Source organism: Hylobates moloch, unplaced genomic scaffold (assembly GCF_009828535.3).
Source record: "Hylobates moloch isolate HMO894 unplaced genomic scaffold, HMol_V3 SCAFFOLD_1, whole genome shotgun sequence".
Lineage (NCBI taxonomy): Eukaryota > Metazoa > Chordata > Mammalia > Primates > Hylobatidae > Hylobates > Hylobates moloch.
Genome location: NW_026652276.1, coordinates 182,834,373 through 182,857,956, shown reverse-complemented (window position 1 = coordinate 182,857,956; position 23,584 = coordinate 182,834,373). Strand labels below are relative to the sequence as shown.

The 23,584-nt window shown below is 39.5% G+C and overlaps 2 protein-coding genes across 7 annotated transcripts in view; one reads left to right on the top strand and one right to left on the bottom strand.

The window, feature by feature from the left end:
• Positions 1-2,508: 2,508 nt before the first annotated feature.
• Positions 2,509-7,482, bottom strand: TMEM60 (transmembrane protein 60). Of its 2 annotated transcripts, XM_058425354.1 has the most exons (3): positions 7,033-7,482; positions 4,219-4,298; positions 2,509-3,204 (listed from the first exon to the last, which is right to left on the bottom strand). In XM_058425354.1, the coding sequence occupies exon 3, from the start codon at positions 3,152-3,154 to the stop codon at positions 2,753-2,755; it is 402 nt and encodes a 133-aa protein (XP_058281337.1). In that variant the 5' UTR covers positions 3,155-3,204; positions 4,219-4,298; positions 7,033-7,482; the 3' UTR covers positions 2,509-2,752. The 2 variants fall into 2 exon arrangements, with proteins under 2 accessions (XP_058281337.1, XP_032617135.1); XM_032761244.2 differs by lacking the exon at positions 4,219-4,298 and having other exon boundaries at positions 7,033-7,481.
• A 68-nt stretch (positions 7,483-7,550) lies between these two features.
• The window catches only part of PHTF2 (putative homeodomain transcription factor 2), a 155,422-nt gene continuing 139,388 nt past the window's right edge, over positions 7,551-23,584 (top strand). For 2 of the 5 annotated variants that reach the window (XM_032761240.2, XM_032761237.2), the window contains exon 1: positions 7,551-7,749. The gene's annotated coding sequence lies outside the window, so the exon portion shown is untranslated. Of the gene's footprint in view, positions 7,862-23,584 lie in introns of all 5 variants that reach the window. The other 3 variants (XM_032761241.2, XM_032761239.2, XM_058425339.1) reach the window with 2 other exon arrangements.

The window sequence follows — 23,584 nt, the reverse complement described above, 5'->3', positions numbered from 1 at the left end:
ACCTAGAAAAAATTGGCTTTGGTAAGAACCTCTGATGTTTAAGTTTCTTTCATGAGGCATTGTGTGTTTAATCTTAAAAAATGTCATTGGTAAATATCTCTGTAATACAAAGGAAGAATCCTATAACTAAAACCTAGGAAGGTATTTTTGTACAATATTAGTTGTTAACATATTAGTCCATTTGTTTTGATTTTTCTACCTGTAAGCACAATTTCTATCTTTAATGTCTTTCATTACGTAATGTTTTAATGTAACACACTGATGTGTGTATTGAGGCACATATCCATGATAATTTATTGTGCTGCTTCAAGTGTTTATTTAGTGCGGCAGTTCTACTTTCTGGGAATCCTTCAGATGCTGTTAAAATTCATTGACCCTTGTGTAAACAGGTTGATTATTGTGTTGCAGTTTACATACAATTCTTAATTTCTCTCTTCCTTCCTTGTAGAACTGTTTGGGGGAGCAAAAGACCTGTTCTACCTTTTCTCTTAACATCTCATACAGAATTCCATTATGCTTTTATTGCCTAGCACAGGGGTCAGCAAATTACCTCCTGTCGGCCATATCTAACCCACCACCAGTTTTTCTATGGTGTGTGAGACAAGAATGATTTTTATGCCATGAAATGGTTGAAACAAAAGTAAAAATATTTTGTGATGTGCAAATCATTTGAAATTTAAATTTCATGTCCATAAGTAAGGTTTTATTGGGATATAGCCATGGTCTGTGGCTGCTTTCTCTGCCATAAAGACTGAGTTCAGTAGTTGCAAAAGAAACCACATCACCTAAAAGCTTAAATATTTACCGAGCAGCCCTTTACAGAGAAATTTTGCTGACTCCTGGCCTAGCTGATTGTTTGCTGCGGTGCCATCCCTTCTTTTCCTTTTCCCTTTACTCCAAAATCCTCTTGGCTGGTTTTTTAGAGAGATGTAAGCTTTCTTCTACTTTGAATTTATTTAACGATAGACCCCATAAATCAAAGTATGGATCTCTCAATTGAGTTAGAGGTATCTGATCAAGCCTGCAACATTCCATTCCCAGTACTAACTATTCTCAACCCTATTTTTACATACTGAAAATACTAATTATTGCCAATTATAAGATGAAAACATTTGCAGTTGATTAGTTTTATTTATTTAGCCTAGCTCTCTAGTTTCAAATGCCTAATGAGTTAAGCTGTATTAACCTGTTGTGTTGTGAAACTTATGTTATCTGTCGTTACAAGGGAGAACTAGACCTTCTGTATCATTAGCCAGAAATCACTTGTTTGATCTTTCTAAAACAGAAAAAAAATCACTTTAGATTTCTCTTAAAGCTAGAAGTGAGGGTTGTATAGGGTAAGAAAAATCAGCGTGCTTCAGGGTATAAGACACTTCAACCTCTTTGGAATTTTTATAAGTACTGTCACCTCTGCTTCATTGAATTGATGAGTACCTTGGGAGGGTGATAATATGCTTTCTCAATTCAAGACATTTCTAATTGTGAGGGGGCACTAATTCCTTGAGACCTCAGGACAATAGGTATATAAACTGGGCCTGTCCTGACAGAATCAGGATTATAGGGTCTCCCTAAATTTAGGAAGTGGCAAGCTTCTGCTGTTTGTTGTTTTTCTTTTTTTTGAGATGGAGTCTCACGCTTTCGCCAGGCTGGAGTGCAGTGGTGTGAGCTCATTGCAACCTCCGCCTCTGGGGTTCAAGCGATTCTCCTGCCTCATCCTCCTGAGTAGCTGGGACTACAGGCACCCGCCACCATACCCAGCTAATTTTTGTATTTTTAGTAGAGATGGGGTTTCACCATGTTGGCCAGGATGGTCTTGATCTTTTGACCTTGTGATTTGCCTGCCTTGGCCTCCCAAAAGGCTGGAATTACAGGCGTGAGCCACTGCGCCTGGCTTTTCTGCTCTGTTTTAACATGTCACCTCTGAATTTGTCCCAACCAGAAGGTAGAGGTAATAGTGAATTTAGCCTAGATAAAAATCTGTCAAACTCAGATTCTTTCTAAATGTAAATACGAAGTGGCATCCCTGTTTCAGGTTTTTTTTCCTTCATAATTTAGAAACACAAATGGCCATTTACTTTGGTCGTAATACAGCCATGGTATATTAAACTTCTATTCAAACATGTAGGTTTTGTTTTGTTTTTGAGATGGAGTCTAGCCCTATTGCCCAGGCTGGAGTGCAGTGGTGTGATTTTGGCTCACTGCAACCTCCAACTCCCGGGTTCAAGTGATTCTCCTGTCTCAGCCTCTCAAGTAGCTGGGATTATAGGTGCCCGCCACCATGCCTGGCTAGTTTTTGTACTTTTAGTAGAGACAGGGTTTCACCATGTTGGCCAGGCTGGTCCTGAACTCCTGACCTCAAGTGATCCACCCGCCTCAGCCTCCCAAAGTGCTGGGATTACAGGCGTGAGCCACCTCGCCTGGCCCAAACATGTAGGTTAAAGGTTTTATATTTAGTTACTTTAGATATTGACCACATACAACAGATTATTAAAGAGTCATGTAGAAAAATGAGGTCCAAAACAAACTTTATTTACATAGAGATAATAAGAATCTCAATAATTCAAATAGTGAATAATTAAGCTGTAGGTTGACTAGAAGTCCGTGATTCACCAATCCTGTTTTATGAAAGTAGTACAAAACTACATTTGGTATTTTCCCTCAGTTCTCTGGTATTCTTGAAGCTTGAAAGATTCACAACACTTTAATGGTAACTTGTTGAACAGCAATAGAAAGGAGATGACGTACTTAGAAGTCAGTCTCTCACAAAAAAGACGTTATATCCGAGTTCTGTTAAAGCCCCAGCCAGCAAGGCCCATAAAGGAATGAAGACATAGGATAGATTCATGGTAGTAAACTGTTCCAGTTTAGCACAGAGTGCGAGGCAGAAGGCTAATTTAAGTAACATTGCAATGAGGTACCAGGCTTTTTTTTTAATATTGTGTGATCCATGTCGAGGGTCAAAGCCAGACTTACACCGCCCAGCCATTTTCACAATCAGCATGACAAGAAGGATAGTATCAAATATCCAGACTGGAATAAATATGAGGAACCAGTTCCAAGGTGCTTTCTCATCCAGTTTCAACACCAACATGATCAAGAAGAGTAATGTGAAAAGCCAGGTGAGTAGTACTCTCTGAGCCAAGGACATTCTCATTTAAACAGTTTAAAGAGGCTGTTGCAGGATCGGAAAAAAGGAAATATACCCTAAGAGAAGGAGAAAAAGTCAAGATTGTTTTGATACCAGAAAAAAAGTATCACTTCCATTCCTAGTGAACAAAACTGGTTCTTTCCCAACTGACTTCCTAATTTTGAAAACATTCTACTATTCTTCCTTTCAAATCCTCTAAAACTTAGTGATCATTGACATTATATCCACCATTCCTTACAGCCCATGACAAAATACACTTTTTAGTAATCTACTGTATAAGCTCTATTCAAAATGTCAGGTGATTCCTTTTCAGTGCTATCACTCGAGTCCAGGCACTTACAACTTTATTCCTGCACCTCAAAGATGTTCTTTATCTTCCTATACATTTGCAAATCTGTAATTTCTCATTCAATTTCAAGGGGTACAAAGAAAAAAGCATTCAAAGTAGTGAAAAAGGGAAAGGTGGGTATCAAGCTGAGAAGAGAGAGAGTTTTAAAAGAAGGGAATGGGAAGGGTGCGTGGCTCACGCCAGTAATCCCAGTATTTGGGGAGGAGAAGGCGGGCGTATCACTGGAGCCCAAGAGCTCCAGACCAGCCAGGGCAACAGAGTGAAAGCCTGTCTCTACAAAAAATAAAAAAATTGGCAAGGTGTGGTGGTATGCACCTTGTAGTCGCAGCTACTGAGAGGCTAAAGTGGGAGGATTGCTTGAGTCCAGGAGGTCGAGGCCGTAGTGAGTGACCCGTGAGATCATGCCACTACACTCCAGCCTGGGCAACAGAGTGAGATCCTGTCTCAATCAATCAATCCATCAATAAAAGGAGGGAATGGTTAATAAAAATCACAAGAATATAAAGTAGAATTAATATTTTAGTGGCTGGGCGCAGTGGCTCACACCCACAGTCCCAACACTTTGGGAGTCCAAGGCAGGTGCATCTCTTGAGCCCAGGAGTTCAAGACTAGTCTGGGCAACATGGCGAAACCCTGTCTCTCCTAAAAATACAAAAAATTTAGGTGCAGTAGCACGTGCCTGTATTCCCTGCTACTCACGAGGCTGAAGTGGGAGAATCACCTGAACCCGGGAAGTCGAGGCTGCAGTGAGCCATGTTGCACACTGCACTCCAACCTGGGCGATGGGAGTGAGACCACTGTCTAAAAAAAAAAAAAAGATTATAAAGAGGTTGTTGGGCTATATAATATAAAAGGCACTGATAACACTGGATTTTCATATAATTTGAAACATATTCTTAAATTCTCACTTATTTTCTCATAAAAATTCTTACAATTATCTTTCTTGGTATAATAGTTTTTTTCCTTTTAATACTCTCACTGATGGGTGGTGTATATATATATATATATATATTTTTAAACTACTTGTTATTCATTCAATAATCAGGACCACCTAATAAACTTTTGATGTTTTGTGATTATTAGATGCTAAATTTTGGGGGCTATTTCTTATATCACTATTCTGCCTCACTGATCTATGTTTCTCTTTTGCACTAATACTATATGACTTAGTGTTGCTCTAGGAATGTATTAATATCTGGAAGGCCTAGTATCTACTCATTGTTCTCTTTTCTAGAATTTTTTTTTTTTTGAGACGGAGTCTCACTCTGTCACTCAGGCTGGAGTGCAGTGGCACGATCTCAGGTCACTGCAGCCTCTGCCTCTCGGGTTCAGTTTCCCAAGTAGCTGGGATTACAAGTGTGTGCCACCATGCCCAGCTAATTTTTGTATTTTTAGTAGAGATGGGGTTTCACCATGTTGGCCAGGCTGATCTCGAACTCGTGACCTCAAGTGATCCACCCGCCTCAGCCTCCCAAAGTGTTGGGATTACAGGTTTGAGCTATCACGCCGGCCTCTTTTCTAGAATATTTTCTATTTTGCCCTTACAATTTTTCAATGCTAAATTTGCTAAGTTGATTCTTAAAAACCTAGGATTTTGATTATGAATGCATAAAACTTAGCTTGGGATAGCATTTATTATATTTAATCTTCACATATAGGTTTATGATATGTTCCTCTACTTACTCAAGTTTTTTATACCCACCTTTATGACCACTTGGAAAAAGGATAAGTAGAATGGGAAATCAGAAGCCAGACTGCATGCAGTTGGGTAAGGAGTTAAGAGAAGACCAAGAAATGGAAACAATTGAGAACATTTTATTCCTTTGAGGCATTTGGAGAAGAGAAAATGAAAGATAGGGTATATGAAACTGAAAGAAGAAATTTTCAGGAAAGGAAGAATTTATGACTATAAACAGAAATAAGCCAATGGGGAATGACACTGAAGATGAGAGAGGATACTTGATGGAAAAAGATCAGAAGGTGCTAGGGATAGGAACAAAAGCATGCGTGGTAGGAGGAAAGATGCAGGAAGATAACAGGGAAAAGGTGAAGAAACTGGCTAATTGAGCCAAATACCCTAGATTAGCATGCTCAATTATATTTTAGAACTAACTTTGATGTACTGTGCAACATCTATACTACTTTAAATAGTGGGTGGCTATCACAGTGCAAGAGGACACATCTGTTCTATTTCAACAGTTAAGTATGAGTCTCCTAACTCACCTCTTTTCCCTTATACCCATCTAGTGGCACTGAAACTTGTTTACTTAATTGGCAGAGGCTTCATACTGCAGTAATTTTGCTCCTCAGGAGGCATTTTTCTGTGTTGGTTTCCTTTCCTGGCCAGAGGCTGCCATATAGTGGGATGTGGGACTGAATTTGGAAGCAGAGTTGGAGGGGCGTGTGTTGATTAATAACCATGGACGGATTTCATCCCGTAAATTGCACAATCCCCACCTCCAATCTATCTGGCCGTTTTTGTGAACCTCTGAAAAACAGTTTATGATTATACACTTGCTTAAACCTAACTGTTCCATCTGCCATCGGATAAGACAAGCTTCATCTTTTTCTTACATTTGGCTGCACTTACCACAGGTGCTTTAGGGCTGGAGGTGAAAGGATGCAAGTAACAATCTTATTGTGCCTACAAGATTTATAATGTGGGATGCAACAAAATTCTGTTATGTTCTTGCACGGAAATACCCTCAATGGGGAAGCACTGCTGATATTTAAATGACGACTGAAGGATTGTACGCTTGTATGCTGAGCTACAACGATGACATACGATCCCAGTTTTACATTTACGTCTTCATCAATTTGAGCAGTCGTTATGTTTCCTACTATTCTCTCCACAGGAGAGGGGGAGGTGCGTACTCAAAAAAATGTGCTCAACTAAAATGTTTCCCATTTAAGGTGGTTATTTCTGGCACTAGGAAGACAGTTAAATATTTGTTAACGATTCCTTACTCATTTTTAAAACCTTCGGAGTTACCCCTGTATGGACATATATGGAGCCCCACCCACATAGCCCGCGGCTGGGTATCAGCCCCCATTTCCCTTCTCTCGCCACTGCCAGTAGTCTACCAAGTGAACCTGCCTCATCCCAAAGATAATTTTGCTTCATGAGCCCACATATTTATTCTTCTTCATAATGAGTCGCTTTTGAAAAGCCCGTGCAGCAACAGCCTTGGCCAAAGGAACAGCGTTTTCTGCTTACAACTTAGCTCATCTGGGGGCCTACTTGCCCCTGGAACTTCAGGACGCTCCTAAACTATACTTGCCCTTCTGAAAACACCGACAGTCGGCTCGCGGCACCCCACCCGGACGCTCCCCTTTCGTGGGCTGTGGACCCAGCACATGCAGGAGTTTAACACGGTTCCTGCTGGATGCGCACAGAAGCCCTGGAGCCAAGCAGGCGTGTGCGCGTTTGGGGCTGGCTGTGTGATGGGTTGAGGGGTCGGCCGCACAGCCCACGGTAGCATCAGGAAATCAGCGCCGGCGTACGGTGCGGGCTAGGGCAGAGCCCCAGACTCACCTGGCAGCGCCGCCGGCCGGAGAGCGGAGAGGGACGCGAAGATCAGGAAATTCGCCAGTTTGGATCCTTGTCCTTTTCCGCCCTTTTCCCCCCATTAAATCCAGAACCCGTCACATGATAATTAAGAAAAAACTTCAGTTCCGCCTCCTCAAACGACTGCGGTAGAGGATCGCTCAGTTCTACCTCAGTGCCGCGCCCACATCCGGGGCTGGTTCTCACCGCCCCTGAGCCTACCCTATAGGTAGAGAGGACGCCAATCTGGATTCAGAGGTCCCTTTTCCGCGGTAATTGGACCATTTGTCCGCCAGTGCATACCAACCGACCTTTCCTTACTTTCGGGTTCGACAGAAAGGCGGCAATAAAAAGACCCATTGGTCCCGCCTCTCTACTGTCACGGGTTAGTAGGGAAGTCAGTCCAAGATCAGCCTGGAGTTTCCGTGCTCCCATTGGGCCCACAGATGTTAATCAAGCAGCCGGCGCTCAGCTCCGCCCTCTCGGGACGCCCCGCCCCTCCTCCCATCCTCCCTGCCCGCGCGCAGTGACTGCAGGCTCCGGCGCAAAATCCTGCGGGAGAGTGGGTGGGGCAACGCTCTGGAGGCAGCGCGCCCGCCGGCAGCCTCGTTGTGGCTCCTTGGGCTCTGTCGGCGGCGGCGCTAGCTTCGGAGTCTCCCGCGCGCACCTCAGCCGCCTCCTAGCGGCGCGGCGCCCGCTCCTACGGTAAGAGCGGCATCACCTCCGCGCTCGGGTGGGCAGTGTGGAGGTCGTCGAGTTCTGACAGAATTTCGAGGATGGATCGGGACGAGGGAGGAGAGCGGTCGTCGGGATGGAGGTGGGAGCTGCGGGGCCAACGCGTCGCCCTCCGCCGCCGGCGACTTTCCCGGCAGTCTCCTGTACCTGAGGGCCGGGGTCAGCCGCGATCCCCTCTCATCAGTCGGCCAGTGGCGGAGGCTCAGCCGCTTTCCTCCCGAGCTCGCGCGGTTCTCAAGCCTTGATGGTGACGGGCCGAAGCCCAGCACGCCATCCGCCCCTCGGGCTCCGCTCCCAGGCCCCTGTCCTTTGCTTCCTTCCCTTGGCGCTGTGCTGAGGGGTCGTCGGGTCCTGGAAGGGCGTTCAGGGGTCTCGGGTGGCTAGCCCGGCGGGCGGGGAGACGTCAGCTAGCGGCCGGAGGAGCGGGCTCGGGAGGGGGCGGCGGCTCGCGCGCTGGAGGAGGTGGAAGGAGGGTCGCTGCCCTGCCCCCCTCTGAGCAGGCGGCAGTCGAGTTTTCTGATCCCAACACGGCCGAGCGGGTGCTGAGATGCTAGGCATGGGCCTTAAGGGATAGTTCCCGTCTGGAAACAATACCGTGCTCCATCAGCATGCTTCAGCTTTTCTTATTTTTATCTGCCCAGTGTTGACAGCCAGCATTCTGGTTTTGTCCCAGTCATGGCTTTCTAACTCAGCACCTCCTTGTGTAACTTCAGGGATCATTTCTGTCACTAATCTGTCACCCTTTTTATTTTTAGCGTGGCAAAAACAAGGAACTGCCTTATACTAACCTGGGCAGTGCAGAATCTGGAACAATTTATTAATCTCAGTGTGTACTTTACATGCCAAGTAATTTTGAAATTCATGGTGAATATTAAGTATTTTGTAGTTTTCGGTTGCTTTCTTTGTTAATAGTATATCCTCCTTGCTTTGAGACTACTTTTTAGGTGTGATGATACTTTAATCTTACGGTTTTTCGTTAGCTTTTGCCATTTTTAAACGTTTCTTTCATTTTTTTTTCCTCCAAGACTTTGGCAAGAGACTTAGTATTTGATCTTGTTTTCAGGTATTTTTGTAAAGTTTATTTTCTTTAAAACTGGGCTTTTTTCACCTTATTTTTAATATTGGAAGGGGAATTCTGAGAGTCTGGAAACTGCGCACTTTAGCCTGAAGAGCCACGAAACAGTATAACATTTGAAATCCTAACTTTAATATGGTGTATGGACTGCAAATTTTAAGAGAAGGAAATGGATATGCGTTATCAGTTGTAGTGGCTCCACCTCCATAACGTAGAGGAGAGGAATCTGGAGGTCTGCGGAGAATGAGCCATGTCTGGGGCCAGAAACAGTGGTTCCAGGAAATATTTTTGCTCCAGAAATAGCCTGCCTCCCACACAGACTAGCTGTCTGAATGCATCTGATAGTTTTAAGTTAGGTGTTTGTGAGGTGGAGAGTTTTCGTGTTCCAATTTTGACCACTTTCTGGTGGAGCATGAAAATGTGGTGAGTAAACAAGTATAGTATACAGTGGGGGCACTCTTGCATAGTCAAGCCTCCAAGAGTAAACTTTTTTTGAGCCCAAACTGGCACTGGACAGTTGGCCCTAAAAATGAAGAAGGTGGCCCGCCCAATTTTTAAACCATGAACCTTTTTTGGCTGGTCCATTTAATGCAAAATTGCAAGGAATTTGTAATGAAAAAAACCTTCACTAAACTGAAGAGAATTTAGGGTGTCATGTGGAAAAAATGAAACTTGAAAATAGTTGGACTACTTGTATATTATTTAATCATTTTAGTCCTGTGAGATGGGTACTGATTACTGTCATTTTATAGATGAGCAAACCAAGTCTTAGTTTAACTAATTTATTCAAGATTTCTTCACTAATGAGTCAGTAGAGGTGAGATTCATACCTAAGCAGTGTGATTCCAAAGCCTACATTCCAAGCCATTATACTTTATTACCACAATAAAATTGGCTTCTTGGAGACTTTATAGTAGGAGACTACTCAATGGAAAATCATGCTGCAAAACCATAAATTAAACCCACTATTGTACACAGAAACACTTTGAGATCATTGTATAACAGGCACTATTGGATTTTGCTGAAGATAAAGGGATGGAGTCACCTTCTCTGTGTTTGAAGAGCATTCATTTGATGGGAGAGACAGATATTTGAACAAATGACGATAATACAATATATACAGATTGAGCATCTGTAAACTGAAAATCTGAAATGCTCTAAAATCTGGAACCTTTTGAGTGCCAAGATGATGCCACAAGACACTTGACTTCATGTGACAGGTTACATTCAAGCCGGGCGCGGTGGCTCACGCCTGTAATCCCAGCACTTTGGGAGGCCAAGGCAGGTGGATCACCTGAGGTCAGGAGTTCAAGACCAGCCTAACCAATATGATGAAACTGTCTCTACTAAAAATACAAAAAAAATTAGCCGGGCGTGGTGGCATGCACCTGTAGTCCCAGCTACTCGGGAGGCTGAGACAGGAGAATCGCTTGAACCCAGGAGGTGGAGGTTGCAGTGAGCCGAGATCATGCCACTGCACTCGGCCTGGGTGACAGAGCAAGACACCGTCTCAAAAACAAAAACAAAACAAAACAAAAAAACAGTCAAAACTTAGCTTCATGCACAGAATTATTTTAAAATGTTATATAAAATTACCTTTGGGCTATTTGTATAAGGTGTAAATGAAACATAAATGAATTTTGTGTTTAGACTTGGGTCCCATCTCTAAGATATCTCTTTATGTATATGCAAATATTACAAAATCCGAAATCCAAAATGCTTGTGGTCCCAATAATTCTTGAGACAAGAATTCAGTTAAAGTGTAGACAGTCTGGATTTGAATTCCTATCGGGCTCTGTGACTTTGAACATAATACCAAACCTCTTTTAGCCTCAGTTTCCTTATCTGTTTAATGGAAAGGACAATACTTCAAGAAGATACTAAGCCTTAAATAAAATATGTAAAGTACAGGCACATGGAAAGCAGTGAATACAAAAGAAACAATAAATAATTTTGAGAGAGAACTAGTTGGGTTTCAGGGGAGCTACCACTGAAGCCTTAAAGGTCTGAAGGTGGTGTTTGTAGGTGGGGAAAGAGGGCATTCCATGCAAAACAGGAAGAGGCAGAGTCTCAGAACAGAAATATGGATTGTTGAGGGAATGGTAAGTAATTGTAGCTTTGTATAAAATGTATGTGTGAAGGCCAGCTTTAAATGATAATGGTATATAAATGTGGTTGGGCAAAGTGAGTACTACCCAATTTTGATAATTGGAAATTGCATACTTAGATACTAAAATTACAAGAAAACCTCAGCAGTTTGTCCATTATTACATGTTTATTTAATATTTACCTTCCAATACTTATTTTCCCAGTTCAAATTAAGACTCAAAGAAGAATTCCAAAGTGACGGTTGCCATCCCTTAACCCTTTTAGCTAGTCTGTAGCCACATGGAGTCATTATTGTGAACTCCCCTTTGCGTATATTTTGACTGTCTTTTCTTAATCCCTACTTGATACATGATAGTGGGACAGAATTTTTTTATTTTGAGACAGGGTCTCATTCTGTCTTCCAGGTTGGAGTACAGTAGTGCGATTACTGTAACCTTGAACTCCCAGGCTCAGGCAATCCTGTTGCCTCAGCCTCCTGAGTAGCTAGACCTGTAGGCATGCACCACCGTGTCCAGCTAATGTTTTAATTTTTATTTTTTTGTACATACAGGGTCTTGCTATGTTGGCCAGGCTAGAGACCTCAAGTGATTTTCCCACCTTGGCCTACCAAAGTCCTGGGATTACAGATATGAGCCACCACGCCTGGCCAGTGTGTTTTAAATTGGGACTGCCCTTGAAAATCTGAGAAAGTCTCATGCTTTTATCTTCTTCTCAGATTAATACCGAACAATAAATACATTAAATTTACAAATCTGAAACATCATTTCATGACCAGAATCATATGACTAAGTGGAAAATATTAAGTGACATTTAGGAAAACTGCATTTTTAGTCCACCTTGTTAGTCTCATGAAAATTGCTAATGTGACACAAAATATAGAAGTGAGTTTTCAGATGAGAACAACTGACTGCTTCCTAGAACAGGTAGTTTTAGAGCACTAGGAATGAAAATATGCTGGATTTTATTCTGGGTACTGAACAGGAACTGGGGCAGGAAATAGCTGTGGCTGAACCACTACCTGATAATAATCATAACATGATTAAATTTGACATTTAATGAGAGGAAGTAAAGGGAAAAGTGCATAGTATGCAGCTTTCCAGTTGCAAAAACAGTACAAGAAAGGGGCTGTTAAAAGTATATCTACAGAAATTTTAAAGACATGTAGGCACTCGTATTTGTTGCATGAATGAAAGTACTTTTGTACTTTTTTTGTATAGGATTTGTTACAGATACCAAAAAATTTATGAAAATTAGGTGGCACAAGTTTTGGTGCTCTATAGACCTAGGTTCAAGTCCTGATACTGCCATCACTGGTTGTGTGAGATTGGACTCATTATGTAATATTTTTGAGGTTCAGTTTTATTTATTCATTAAATGGAGTTACCTACTTTGCGAGATTTTAAGAATTAAATGAGATAATGTATGTAAAGCACTTGACATATTCTTGGTTTCTAAAACTAGCTCAAAAAGTGGTTGTTGCAGTTATTTGACTAAGTTGAACAGGCGTGTGTGTGTGTGTGTGTGTGTGTGTGTGTGTGTGTGTGTGTAGGTTTTAAAATAACAATTCCCAGATAGAATAAGAGAAGCCAGAAAATGGCAAACAAGCAAATAAAACCTTAAAAGGCAATAGGATTCAACTGGCAGAGTTGAATAATCATTTTACCCACACAAAAGAAGGGAAAATATAAGAAGAGAGCTTCACATTATCAACTTTTTTCTGAAGAAAGTACATCAAACTCATTAAACCAGATGGAATGCATAAATAAGGTTTTGCTATTCGAAATGACAATGAAAAAAATAAATGAAGTAGGATTTCAGTGCTGTGAATTAAGTGTATAGGGAGAGTAACTTGTTTTCTCAAATCTCTTAACTACTTTCTTACTTATTTCTAAAATTCTTTGACAAGAAAAAGCTATTAATTGTATAGTTATGGGAATGCTTTAATTGCAAGTAATCCTGGGGGATAGAGCAAGCTGATTTATCTACACAGATTTCTTGTGTGTTCATTCCATATATCCCATTGTCTATTGTGTGTCTTTTGGGTGCCGAATGTATGAATATATCATTTGTGGAAAAATAAACCTATCTTCTTGTTCCTAAATCTATTTTACTTTTGTAGTCTCTGTCTTTTTTTTTTTTTTGAGACGGAGTCTCGCTCTGTCGCCCAGGCTGGAGTGCAGTGGCGCAATCTCAGCTTACTGCAAGCTCCGCCTCCCAGGTTCACGCCATTCTCCTGCCTCAGCCTCTCCGAGTAGCTGGGACTACAGGCGCCCGCCACCACGCCCGGCTAATTTTTTTGTATTTTTAGTAGAAACGGGGTTTCACCGTGGTCTCGATCTCCTGACCTCGTGATCTGCCCACCTCGGCCTCCCAAAGTGCTGGGATTACAAGCGTGAACCACCGCGCCCGGCGTCTCTGTCTTAATGAGGGGTCTTTTTTTGTTTGTTTGATACAGAGTTTTGCTCTTGTTGCCCAGGCTGGAGTGCAATGGTGCGATCTTGGCTCACTGCAACCTCCTTCTCCCGGGTTTAAGCAATTCTCCTGCTTCAGCCTTGCGAGTAGCTGGGATTACAGGTGCCCATCACCATGCCCGGCTAATTTTTGTATTTTTAATAGAGGTGGGGTTTCACCATGTTGGCCAGGCTGGGCTTGAACTCCTGACCTCAGGTGATCCACCCACCTTGGCCTCCCAAACAGCTGGGATTACAGGCGTGAGCCACCATGCCCAGCCTTAATGAGGGTTCTTTTAGCGTTCAAGCCAAGAGTCATGTGGTGTCCTTACTCTGTTCCTCTCCATATCTTTAATTGCCATTCAATCACTTCATCTGGTCCTTTATCTACTAACATCTATCTTTCAATCATGCCTCGTCCCAACACCCACAATTAAGAAAAAACAAAACAACCATTGGCACTTAGTTCAAACCCTCATTATTGTCCCCAAATTATTGTCATTTATTTCCTTTAAATTTAGCCTTATATGAATCAGTTCTTCCCACAGCTTCCTTCAGAATAATTTTGCTGAAATACCAACATACTGATATCAAAATTATATCCTTAGTGTCTGCACATGATAATTAATAAATATTTGATTCTTCCGTGTATCTTAAACTTCAGACAATGCTAAGTGACTTGAAAATGTAGGCTTGGTAGGCTCGGGTTTTTCTTTGTGGGGAGGATTTTAACTGCAAATTCAATTGCTTTAATAGACAAAGACTTACTCGGTTTATTTCTTCTTGAATTAGCATTGATAGTTTGTATTTTCCTAGGAATCTGTTCGTTTAATCTAAAGTTGTTAAGTTCATTGGCATAAAGTTATTCATGACATTTTCTTATTAATCTTTTTAATATCTGTAAGACATATAGTGCTGTCCTTTTTCTCATTCTGACTCTGATGTCTTTTCTCTTTTCTCTCCTATTCTTCTGGCTAGAGGTTTATTGATCTATTTTATTGATCCTCTCAAAGAACCAGTTTTTAGTTTTCTGTGTTGATTTTCGATCCTCAATTTGACTGGTTTCTATTCATCTTTATTATTTTTGTTTCTACTGTTTATTTTGCATTTTATTTGCTCTTGATTTGCTAGAATCTTCAGTTGGAAGCTTAGCTCATAATTTGAAACATTTATTCTTCTGGAAAATGAGTGTTTAATTCTATAAAATTCTCCCCTAAGTAGTGTTTTGACTGCATCTCACGAATTTTGATATGTTTTCATTTTCATTCAAGTTCAGAATCCTTGATAAATTCCTTTGTGATTTCTTTGACTCCACTGGTTATTTAGAAGTATGTAGATGAGTTTCCAAATATTTGGGGATTTTTCAGATATTTTTTCCTTAGTTCTAACTTGATTTCGCTCTGGTCAAAGGACATACATTGTATGTTTTGAATCATTTTTAATTTATTGAGACTTATTTTATGGCCCAGATTATGGTCTGCCTTGGCAAATGATTCATTCACACTTGAAAAGAATATTGGATGGAGTGATTTATAAATGTCAATCAAGGTTGGGTGGAGTGGCTCACACCTGTAATCCCAGCACTTTGGGAGGCCGAGGCAGGCAGATCATTTGAGATCAGGAGTTCAAGACCAGCCTGGCCAACATGTTGAAACCTCATCTCTACTAAAAATACAAAAAATTAGCTGAGCATGGTGGTGTGTGCCTGTAGTCCTAGCTACTCAGGAGGCTGAGGCAGAAGAATCCTTTGAACCTGGGAGGTGGAGGTTGCAGTGAGATTGCACCATTGCACTCTAGCCTGGGTGACTCCATCTCAAAAAAAAAAAAGTCAAGTCAAGTTGGTTGATAGAATTGTTCAAGTCGTCTATATATCCTTGTTGATTTGTCTACTTGTTTTATCAATTTTTGAAAGAATGGTATTGAATCTCTATAAATGTGGACTTGCGATTCTTTAAATTTTTGCATTATATATTTTGAAGTTCTGTTGCTAGGTCCATGCATATTTATGATTGTTATGATTACTTGGTCAATTGGATCCCATTATCATTGTGAAATGGACCTCTTTAATCCTAGTAATATGTTTTGCTCTGAAATCTTTGTATAGCCATTCAAACTTTCTTTTCATTAGTGTTAACATGATATTTTTTTCCATCTTTTTACTTTCTACCTTTTTATGTTTAAGTGAGTTTCTGACAGATACACATAAAAATAGGTCTTGCTTTTGGGTCTTGGGTCTTCCTTTTTAAAATCCAGTTTCCTAATCTCTGCCTTTTAATTTAGACCATTTATATTTAATGTGATTATTGATATATGGGTTTAAGTCTATCATCTTGCTATTTGTTTTTTGTTTCATCTGTTCTTTTTACCTTTTTTGGATTCTTTGAGTATTTTTATGACTTTATAACCTTTTTTGACTTGCCTGTAGCTCTTTTTTCTTGTAGTTTTGTTTGTAGTAGCTAGTATACATCATTATCACAGTCTACTTTTGAGTAGAAAAACTACTTCATATATTTTATGAGAACCTTTTAACAGTATACTCTGTTTCCCCTTTCTGAAACTTTGTGCTGTTATTTATGCTGTATATTTTAAATCCCAAACAATATTGTTGATCTTTTGGCTTTAGTCAGTTCTCTTTTAAAGAGATTTAAACACACATACATTTTATATACATATAATTTTTTAAAGATTCTTAGATTTGCCCCTTTTAAGGTTGGATAATATCCTATCATATGTATGTACTGTTTTGTTCATCCATTGATGGACATTTGGGCTGCTTCCACCTCTTGCGTATTGTGAATAGTGCTGCTATGAATATGAGTGTGTAAATATCTCTTTGAGACTCTGCTTCCAGTTGTTTTGGATATATACACGGAAATGTGATTGCTGAATCATATGATAGTTCTATTTTTAATCTTTTTGTACCATTTTACAGTTGCACAAACAGTGCACAAAGGCTCCAATTTTTCCACATCTTCATCAATATTTATTTATTTATTTTTATGATAGCCATCCTAATAGATGTAAGGTGATATCTTGTGGTATTGATTTGTACTTTTCTGATAATTAGTGATGTTGAGCATCTTTTTGTGTGCTAGTTAGCCATTTGTATATCATCTTTGGGCACATGCCCATTCAAATCCTTTGCCCATTTTTAAATCAGGTTATTTGATTTTTTGTTACTGAGTTGTAGGAGTCATCTATATATTCTGAATATCAACCCCTTACCAGATTTATGATTTGCAAATATTTTCTCCCATTCTGCAGGGGAGAAAAATATATGCCTTTTGTGTCTTTTGATGAACAAAAAGTTTTAAGTTTGATATAGTCCCATTTGTCTATGTTTGCTTTTGTTGCCTATACTTTTGGTGTTACAGCCAAGAAATAATTGCCAAGTCAGATGTTATGAAGCTTTTTCCTGTGTTTTCTTCTAGGAGTTTTTTAGTTTTATTTCTTATGTTTAGGTGTTTAATCCATTTTGAGTTAAGTTTTGTAGAAAGTGTAAGATAAGATAAAGGTCCACCTTCATTTTTTTGTTGTATCCCATTTTCCCAGTACCATTTTTTGAAGAGATTGTTCTTTTCCTGTTGAGTGATCTTGGTACCCTTGTTGAAGATTATTTGACCACATACATGAGGGTTTATTTCTAGGGTCTTTATTGCATTTGTTGATTTATCTTTATACCAATATCACACTGTTATGATTACTGCTTTGTAATATGTTTTGAAATCAGGAAGTGTGAGTCCTCCAAATTTGTTGTTCTTTTTAAAAATTGCTTTGGCTATTTGGGGTCCCTTAAGATTCAATATATATTTTAGTATGAGTTTTTCTATTTCTGCCAAAAATGCTCTTGGGATTTTGATTGGGATTGCACTGAATCTGTAGATTGCTTTGGGTAGTATGGAAATTTTAACAATATTAAGTTTTTCAATCAATGTACATGGGATTTCTTTTCATTTATTTGAGTCTTTAATTTCTTTTAGCAATGTTTTTAATAATAGATGTTTCAGTATCCTTGTTTACAAGTCCTATCATCTTTGTCATTTGTGGGTCTGATTCTGTCTCCTCATCATGAATTATATTTTCCTATTTATTTATATGCCTGCTAATTTTTGTTTGAATGCCAGACATTTTGTATTTTATGTTGTTTAAAGCTGCAATTGGTCTTCCTGCTCCTTTTGGTGATTCTTTCCCTTGCTTCAGGTAGTTTTTCATACATTGCATATGCCAGTCAATATTCAACTGAAGACTTAAGGGGAATCCTCTACAGAGCTACAGAACTCTCTTTGTGCAGCTCTCTCCTCTTTGGATACTTGGCTCTAGGAATTCTAGCCGCCTTGGTGTCTCTGAATACTCAAATCTGGCTTCTCAGTGTAGGGGTACTTCTGGGCTTTGGTTTTCCCCTTCTAGCACTGCATCCTGGAAACTCTGCAGACAGCACACTTGGACAATCATAGAGCTCACTTTTTGTTTCCACTCTTTCGGGGATGTGCTATCAGTTACCCAATATCTGAAAATGTTTCACTTTTTTTTCTAACTTTTTAGTTTTTAAATGGAGAGGAATAATCTGGTTCTCATTACTCCCATCATGTCTAGAAGTGGGAACTCTTGTATATTGAGTTTTGAAGTAATAATTTAAATGGAAAATATAAAAAGTACCATTTTGATTTTTATTATTTTTAAATCCCAAATTTGTGTTTAGGATACATAAGCATTGTATAGCCAGAACCAGAGTAGACTATAGGTTTGATTGGCTGAATGTGTTTAGGTTCATTGTCAACATTCCTGTTTCCCTTGAAAGAAATGTAGGCATGTATGATGAGTTAAAAGGTAAGCAAATAATTGCATTTTCCTATATAAACTCAGTTCATTGTTTTTTTTGTTTTTGTTTTTGTGTTTTTTTGAGATGGAGTCTCTCTTTGTCACCCAGGCTGGAGTACAGTGGCGCGATCTTGGCTCACTGCAACCTCCGCCTCCCGGCTTCAAACAATTCTCCTGCCTCAGCCTCCCAAATAGCCGGGATTACAGGAACCTGCCAACATGCCTGGGTAATTTTTGTATTTTTAGTAGAGACGGGGTTTCACCATGTTGGCCAGGCTCATCACAAACTCCTGAGCTCAGGTGATCCACCCACCTCAGCCTCCTGAAGTGCTGGGATTATAGGCATGAGCCACCGGGCTCAGCCATAAATCCAATTCTTATTGACAACAAAACTTTGTGTGTATGTGTATGTGTGTGTATGTGTGCAAAATATGTCTGTATAATTTCTAAGGGAGATTAATAGATCAATGAGAAGTGTTTATTTCCTTAAGGGTATAATAATTCAGTTTTTATCGTCTTTGGAAAATATTTGAAACATTGAAAATACTACTATGATCATATATTGAATGGTAATTTAACTTAACCTTGGACATAGTAGATATTAAGGACTGTTGAAAATCTCTGTAGGTGAAATGGACTTGAGATGGGCTTAACCTGTCTCTTCATTGATGATAGGCAACTGGAATGACCTTTAGCTTTTCTTCTGATGGAAGCAGATTATATGAATTGGTAAAATTGAAGCACCGGGCTAGTTTTCTTATTCCCACCCTGTATTTTTTTTCCATTGCAACCACACTAAATGAAATTATGAGAGGAAGGTTGTATGTGTATTAAGTCAATAGTTGGCATGTAGGAAATTAACATGATAAAGGAGGTATTTTAAAATTGAGTTAAGCTTATCATTTATATTCTTTTTATTTTGACATAATTTTAGATTTTAAAAAAGTACGATAATAGAGAATTCCTGTATACCCTTCACCCAGATTACCTATATTTTAACATTTCACCATATTTGCTATATCATTTTCTTTCTCAATATATATATGTACATATGTATTACTTTTTTCCTGACTCACTTGAGTCATGATGCTCCTTTACTGCTACTGAGTTTTTATGTCCTAAATGTAAGATTGTTCTTCTTCATAAAGACCGTACAATTATCAAAATCAGGAAGTTAACATTTATAGTACTGTTTTCTAATCTACAGATACTCACATTTTACCAGTTATCACAATACTGTACTTTATTGCAGAAGAAAATTCAGGATCACGTTCTGTGTTTAGTTGTCACATCTCTCTAGTTTCTTTTACACAGAAACACTTGAACCTATGTTTGTATTTCATGAAATTGACATTTTAAAAACTGTTGAGGCCAGTTATTTTGTAGAATGACCTTCAATTTTTTTTTTTTTTTTTTTTTTTTTTGAGTCGAAGTCTTGCTCTGTCGTCCAGGCTGGAGTGCAGTGGCACAATCTTGGCCCTCTGCAACTTCCGCCTCCCTGGTTCAAGTGATTCTCCTGCCTCAGCCTCCCAAGTAGTTGGGACTACAGGCACGCACCACTGCACCTGGCTAATATTTGTATTTTTAGTAGAGACAGGGTTTTGCCATATTAGCCAGGCTGGTCTCGAACTCCTGACCTCAGGTGATCCACCCACCTTGGCCTCCCAAAGTTCTGGGATTACAGGCATGAGCCACCACGCCCAGCTGAATGACCTTCAATTTGAGATTGGTTGATTTTTCCTCATAATTAGATTTGGGTTATGTACTTTATTTTTATTTTTTATTTTTGAGACAGAGTTTCGCTCTTGTGGCCCAGGCTGGAATGCAGTGGCGCCAGCTTGGCTCACTGCAACCTCCACTTCCTAGGTTCAAGCGATTCTCCTGCCTCAGCCTCCCAAGTAGCTGGACCAGGCGCCCGCCGCCATGCCCAGCTAATTTTTGTATTTTTAGTAGATACAGGTTTCACCATGTTGGCCAGGCTGGTCTCAAACTCCTGACCTCAAGTGATCCACCTGCCTCAGCCTCCTAAAGTGTTGGGATTATAGGCGTGAGCCACTGCGCCTGGCCCTGGGTTATGTACTTTAGGCAGGAATACCACAGAAATGATGTTGTGTACTTTCCAGTGCATTATATGAGGAGGCAAATACTGTTATTTCTCCTGTTACTGGTGATGATAACTTTTATAATTTAGTTAAGGAGGTATCTGCCAGGTTTCTACAAGGTAAAGTAACTCTTTTATTCTCTGTAATTAATACATAACATGGCTAAATACTTTTAAATTATGTTAGTATCCTACTACTCTCAAACTTACCCATTAATTTTAACATCTATTGATGATTCTTGTGTGAATCCATTATTATCAAGATGGGTGCCAAATGGTGATTTTTCTAATTTTGTAATTTCTTTTATATTTGTTAGCTGGCTTCTGTGATAAAAGCTTCTACCTCTTTATTCACTTATTTATTCATATCAGTATGGACTCATGGATTCTTGTTTTATCGTTTTGCCTATGTCTCTATGATTCTTTGAGCATTTTCTTACTTTCTGATCCAACAAGATATTCCACAATCATCTGGTACTATCTCTGTGCCAGCCCTAGAATAAGACATTTCTCTAAGCAGTGTTGATTTCTTTTACTATGAAGTGGTATTTAGAGATCTAGGTGTTAGGTGTGCTTATTGCTACTAAGGAGTCATTGTTTCTAGGCCCTCTCGGTGGACGTAAAGTACGTATGTATATGGATGAGTATATATATGTGTGTGGGTGTGTGTAATACACCTTTATTTTCAGAAAGAATATTAACTAGTGTCATGGCTGCTAAAAATAAAAATGAATATAGGCGTAGGCTACATGACCAAGTGATCATATCCTTATCACAAGAAATTATAGCTCCAATGTTCTGCATTCTTCAAATACATTATTTTGTTGACTAACTGGATTCCAGGAATTACTTAGATCTTATCTGATGAGAAAAAGAACCTGGATGGTGAGGGTCCTGGAAATCATGTTATATGAAGAACAGGTGAAGGAGCTGAGAACATTTAGTCTGGAAAAAGATTAATGACAACATATGCTTGTTATATTGAGTTGTTTGAGGCAGAAGAAATGACACACATTTATTCTGTGTTCACTTAGAGTATATAATTAATACAGATGGATGTATTTTAAGAGAGATGTAAATTTATCTCTGCATAAGGAAAATTTTGAGGCAAGTTTTCCTCTAATGCAGTAAAATGACTTGAATACCTCAAACCCAATTATTATCTCTAATCAGGAGAAGCTTGCTTATTTTTACATAATTTGTGTGTGCTGTAAGAAGTTAGAAGTACTTGAGAGATGTCTAAGTATGCTATATTTAGTGGCTTAGTCAGTAGTATGCTTCACAAGATGCATCACGAGGAAAGGATTCTGTTCTAAATAAATGTAAGAAATAATGTGTACATAATCTTCTTTTTTTACTTTTTTTTTGAGACAGAGCCTCGCTCTGTCACCCAGGCTGGAGTGCAGTGGCACAATCTCGGCTCACTGCAAGCTCCGCCTCCCAGGTTCACACCATTCTCCTGCCTCAGCCTTCCAAGTAGCTGGGACTACAGGTGCACACCACCACGCCCAGCTAATTTTTTGTATTTTTAGTAGAGATGGGGGTTTCACCGTGTTAGCCAGGATGGTCTTGATCTCCTGACCTTGTGATCTGCCTGCCTTGGCCTCCCAAAGTGCTGGGATTACAGGTGTGAGCCACCGTGCCCGGCCAATAATGTGTACATAGTCTTCTATTGGATATTTATAATGCAGAGTAACGTGTTAAAAGGCTCTAAGAAGTCCTCAAGTAAGGAAACTTGTTTGACTTTTTCTAATGTAGTGGATATAAGAACAGGTGAGGTTATAGGTATAATCTAATAGTAGTCATACAGTAGTCATCTATAGATGCATGGTATTTATTTATTTATTTAATTTTAAACCAGGCCTTCAAGCATTTTATCCTTTGAGTTACAAACAATCCAATTACACTGATTTATACATTTTATACATGGTATTTAAACCAAGGTATTAGATGTGATCACCAAGGGACTGTGTGAAGATAGAGATGTGCAAAAACTGAGCTCAGGGAGAAGAGGAAAACTAGCAAAGAAACTGAGAAGAAGTGAATAAAGAGGAACAAACTGAAGAGAGTGGTTTCCCAGAAGCTAAGTGAATAAAGTGTTCCAGGAGAAGAGAACATAATCAGCTGTGCTTTATACTACCAGTAGTTTGAATAAGATAAGCAACTGAGACCTGACCATTGCATTTAGCGACTGGAAGTCCCTGGTGTCCTCAAAGAGAGCTTTCAGTGAAGTATTGGGAGCAAAAGATGATTGGATTAAAGAGAGGAGATGGAGAAGTGGGAGTAGATAGCAATGTTTTGCACTGTGAAAGGGAGAAGAGAAAGGTATTGTATTTAATGAGCACCTTGGGGGAAGAGAAAGGTATTTATTGAGCACCTTCTGTGTGTTATATTGCTGAAAATATTTAAGCAATAATGAAATGTATGAGCTATACATAGCTTAGCTTATCATTCTGGCTTAAATAGTAGTTGCGGTATGTTTATTAAGTACTTTTCTCTGTGATGTGGATTTGAATAGACTACAAATTGAAATATTGGTTTCCTGACTTACAGAAAATTTCTTCAGATTAAAAGAATGTTAGAGGTAGTGGCTGTTAAATTGTATTGCATTCTTCAGTTTCTAGGTGGTTTAGGCCAGTTGGCTTAGTAGTTTTATCAGTCATGAATTGATGATCTGGACATGTTAATAATGATGTTACATAAAATCGTAAGATTTGGTGTCCAGTCATATGTTTATCATTTTTAAAATGACCTGGTATCAAGAATAATATTTAAAGCCACGTATCCTAATTTTAAATTGGCCTCTGTAACCATAGGAGGAGAAAACTCAGGAAACACAATTCAGTCCTCATTTCTACTTCATTAACTTTCCATCTACCTTCTTGCAGCTAATTGCAAGCCCACTCTGTAAATCCAATTACAGCAAATTCTCATTGTTCACAGCTGTTTTAATGTAAGATTGCTCCAAACACTGAATTAGACAATAGTGAAGCATTGCTCTTAGAGGAAATACAGAGTTGAGTTCCTGTGAGCCACTGGTCACAACATTTTTGCCATCAGTGATCAATACATAACCTTGTTTCATATGTGTTTCTATTTAAAGATACCTTATTTAATTGTTAATTTTGTTAACATTGGACTCACAATCAACAGCACTATAATTCATGTCTGAATGAAACTTACCTAACACAGTATTTTCTCTGTAAGACACATTAAATCGTTCTTGTACTTAGGAGCACTTCAGCACTACAC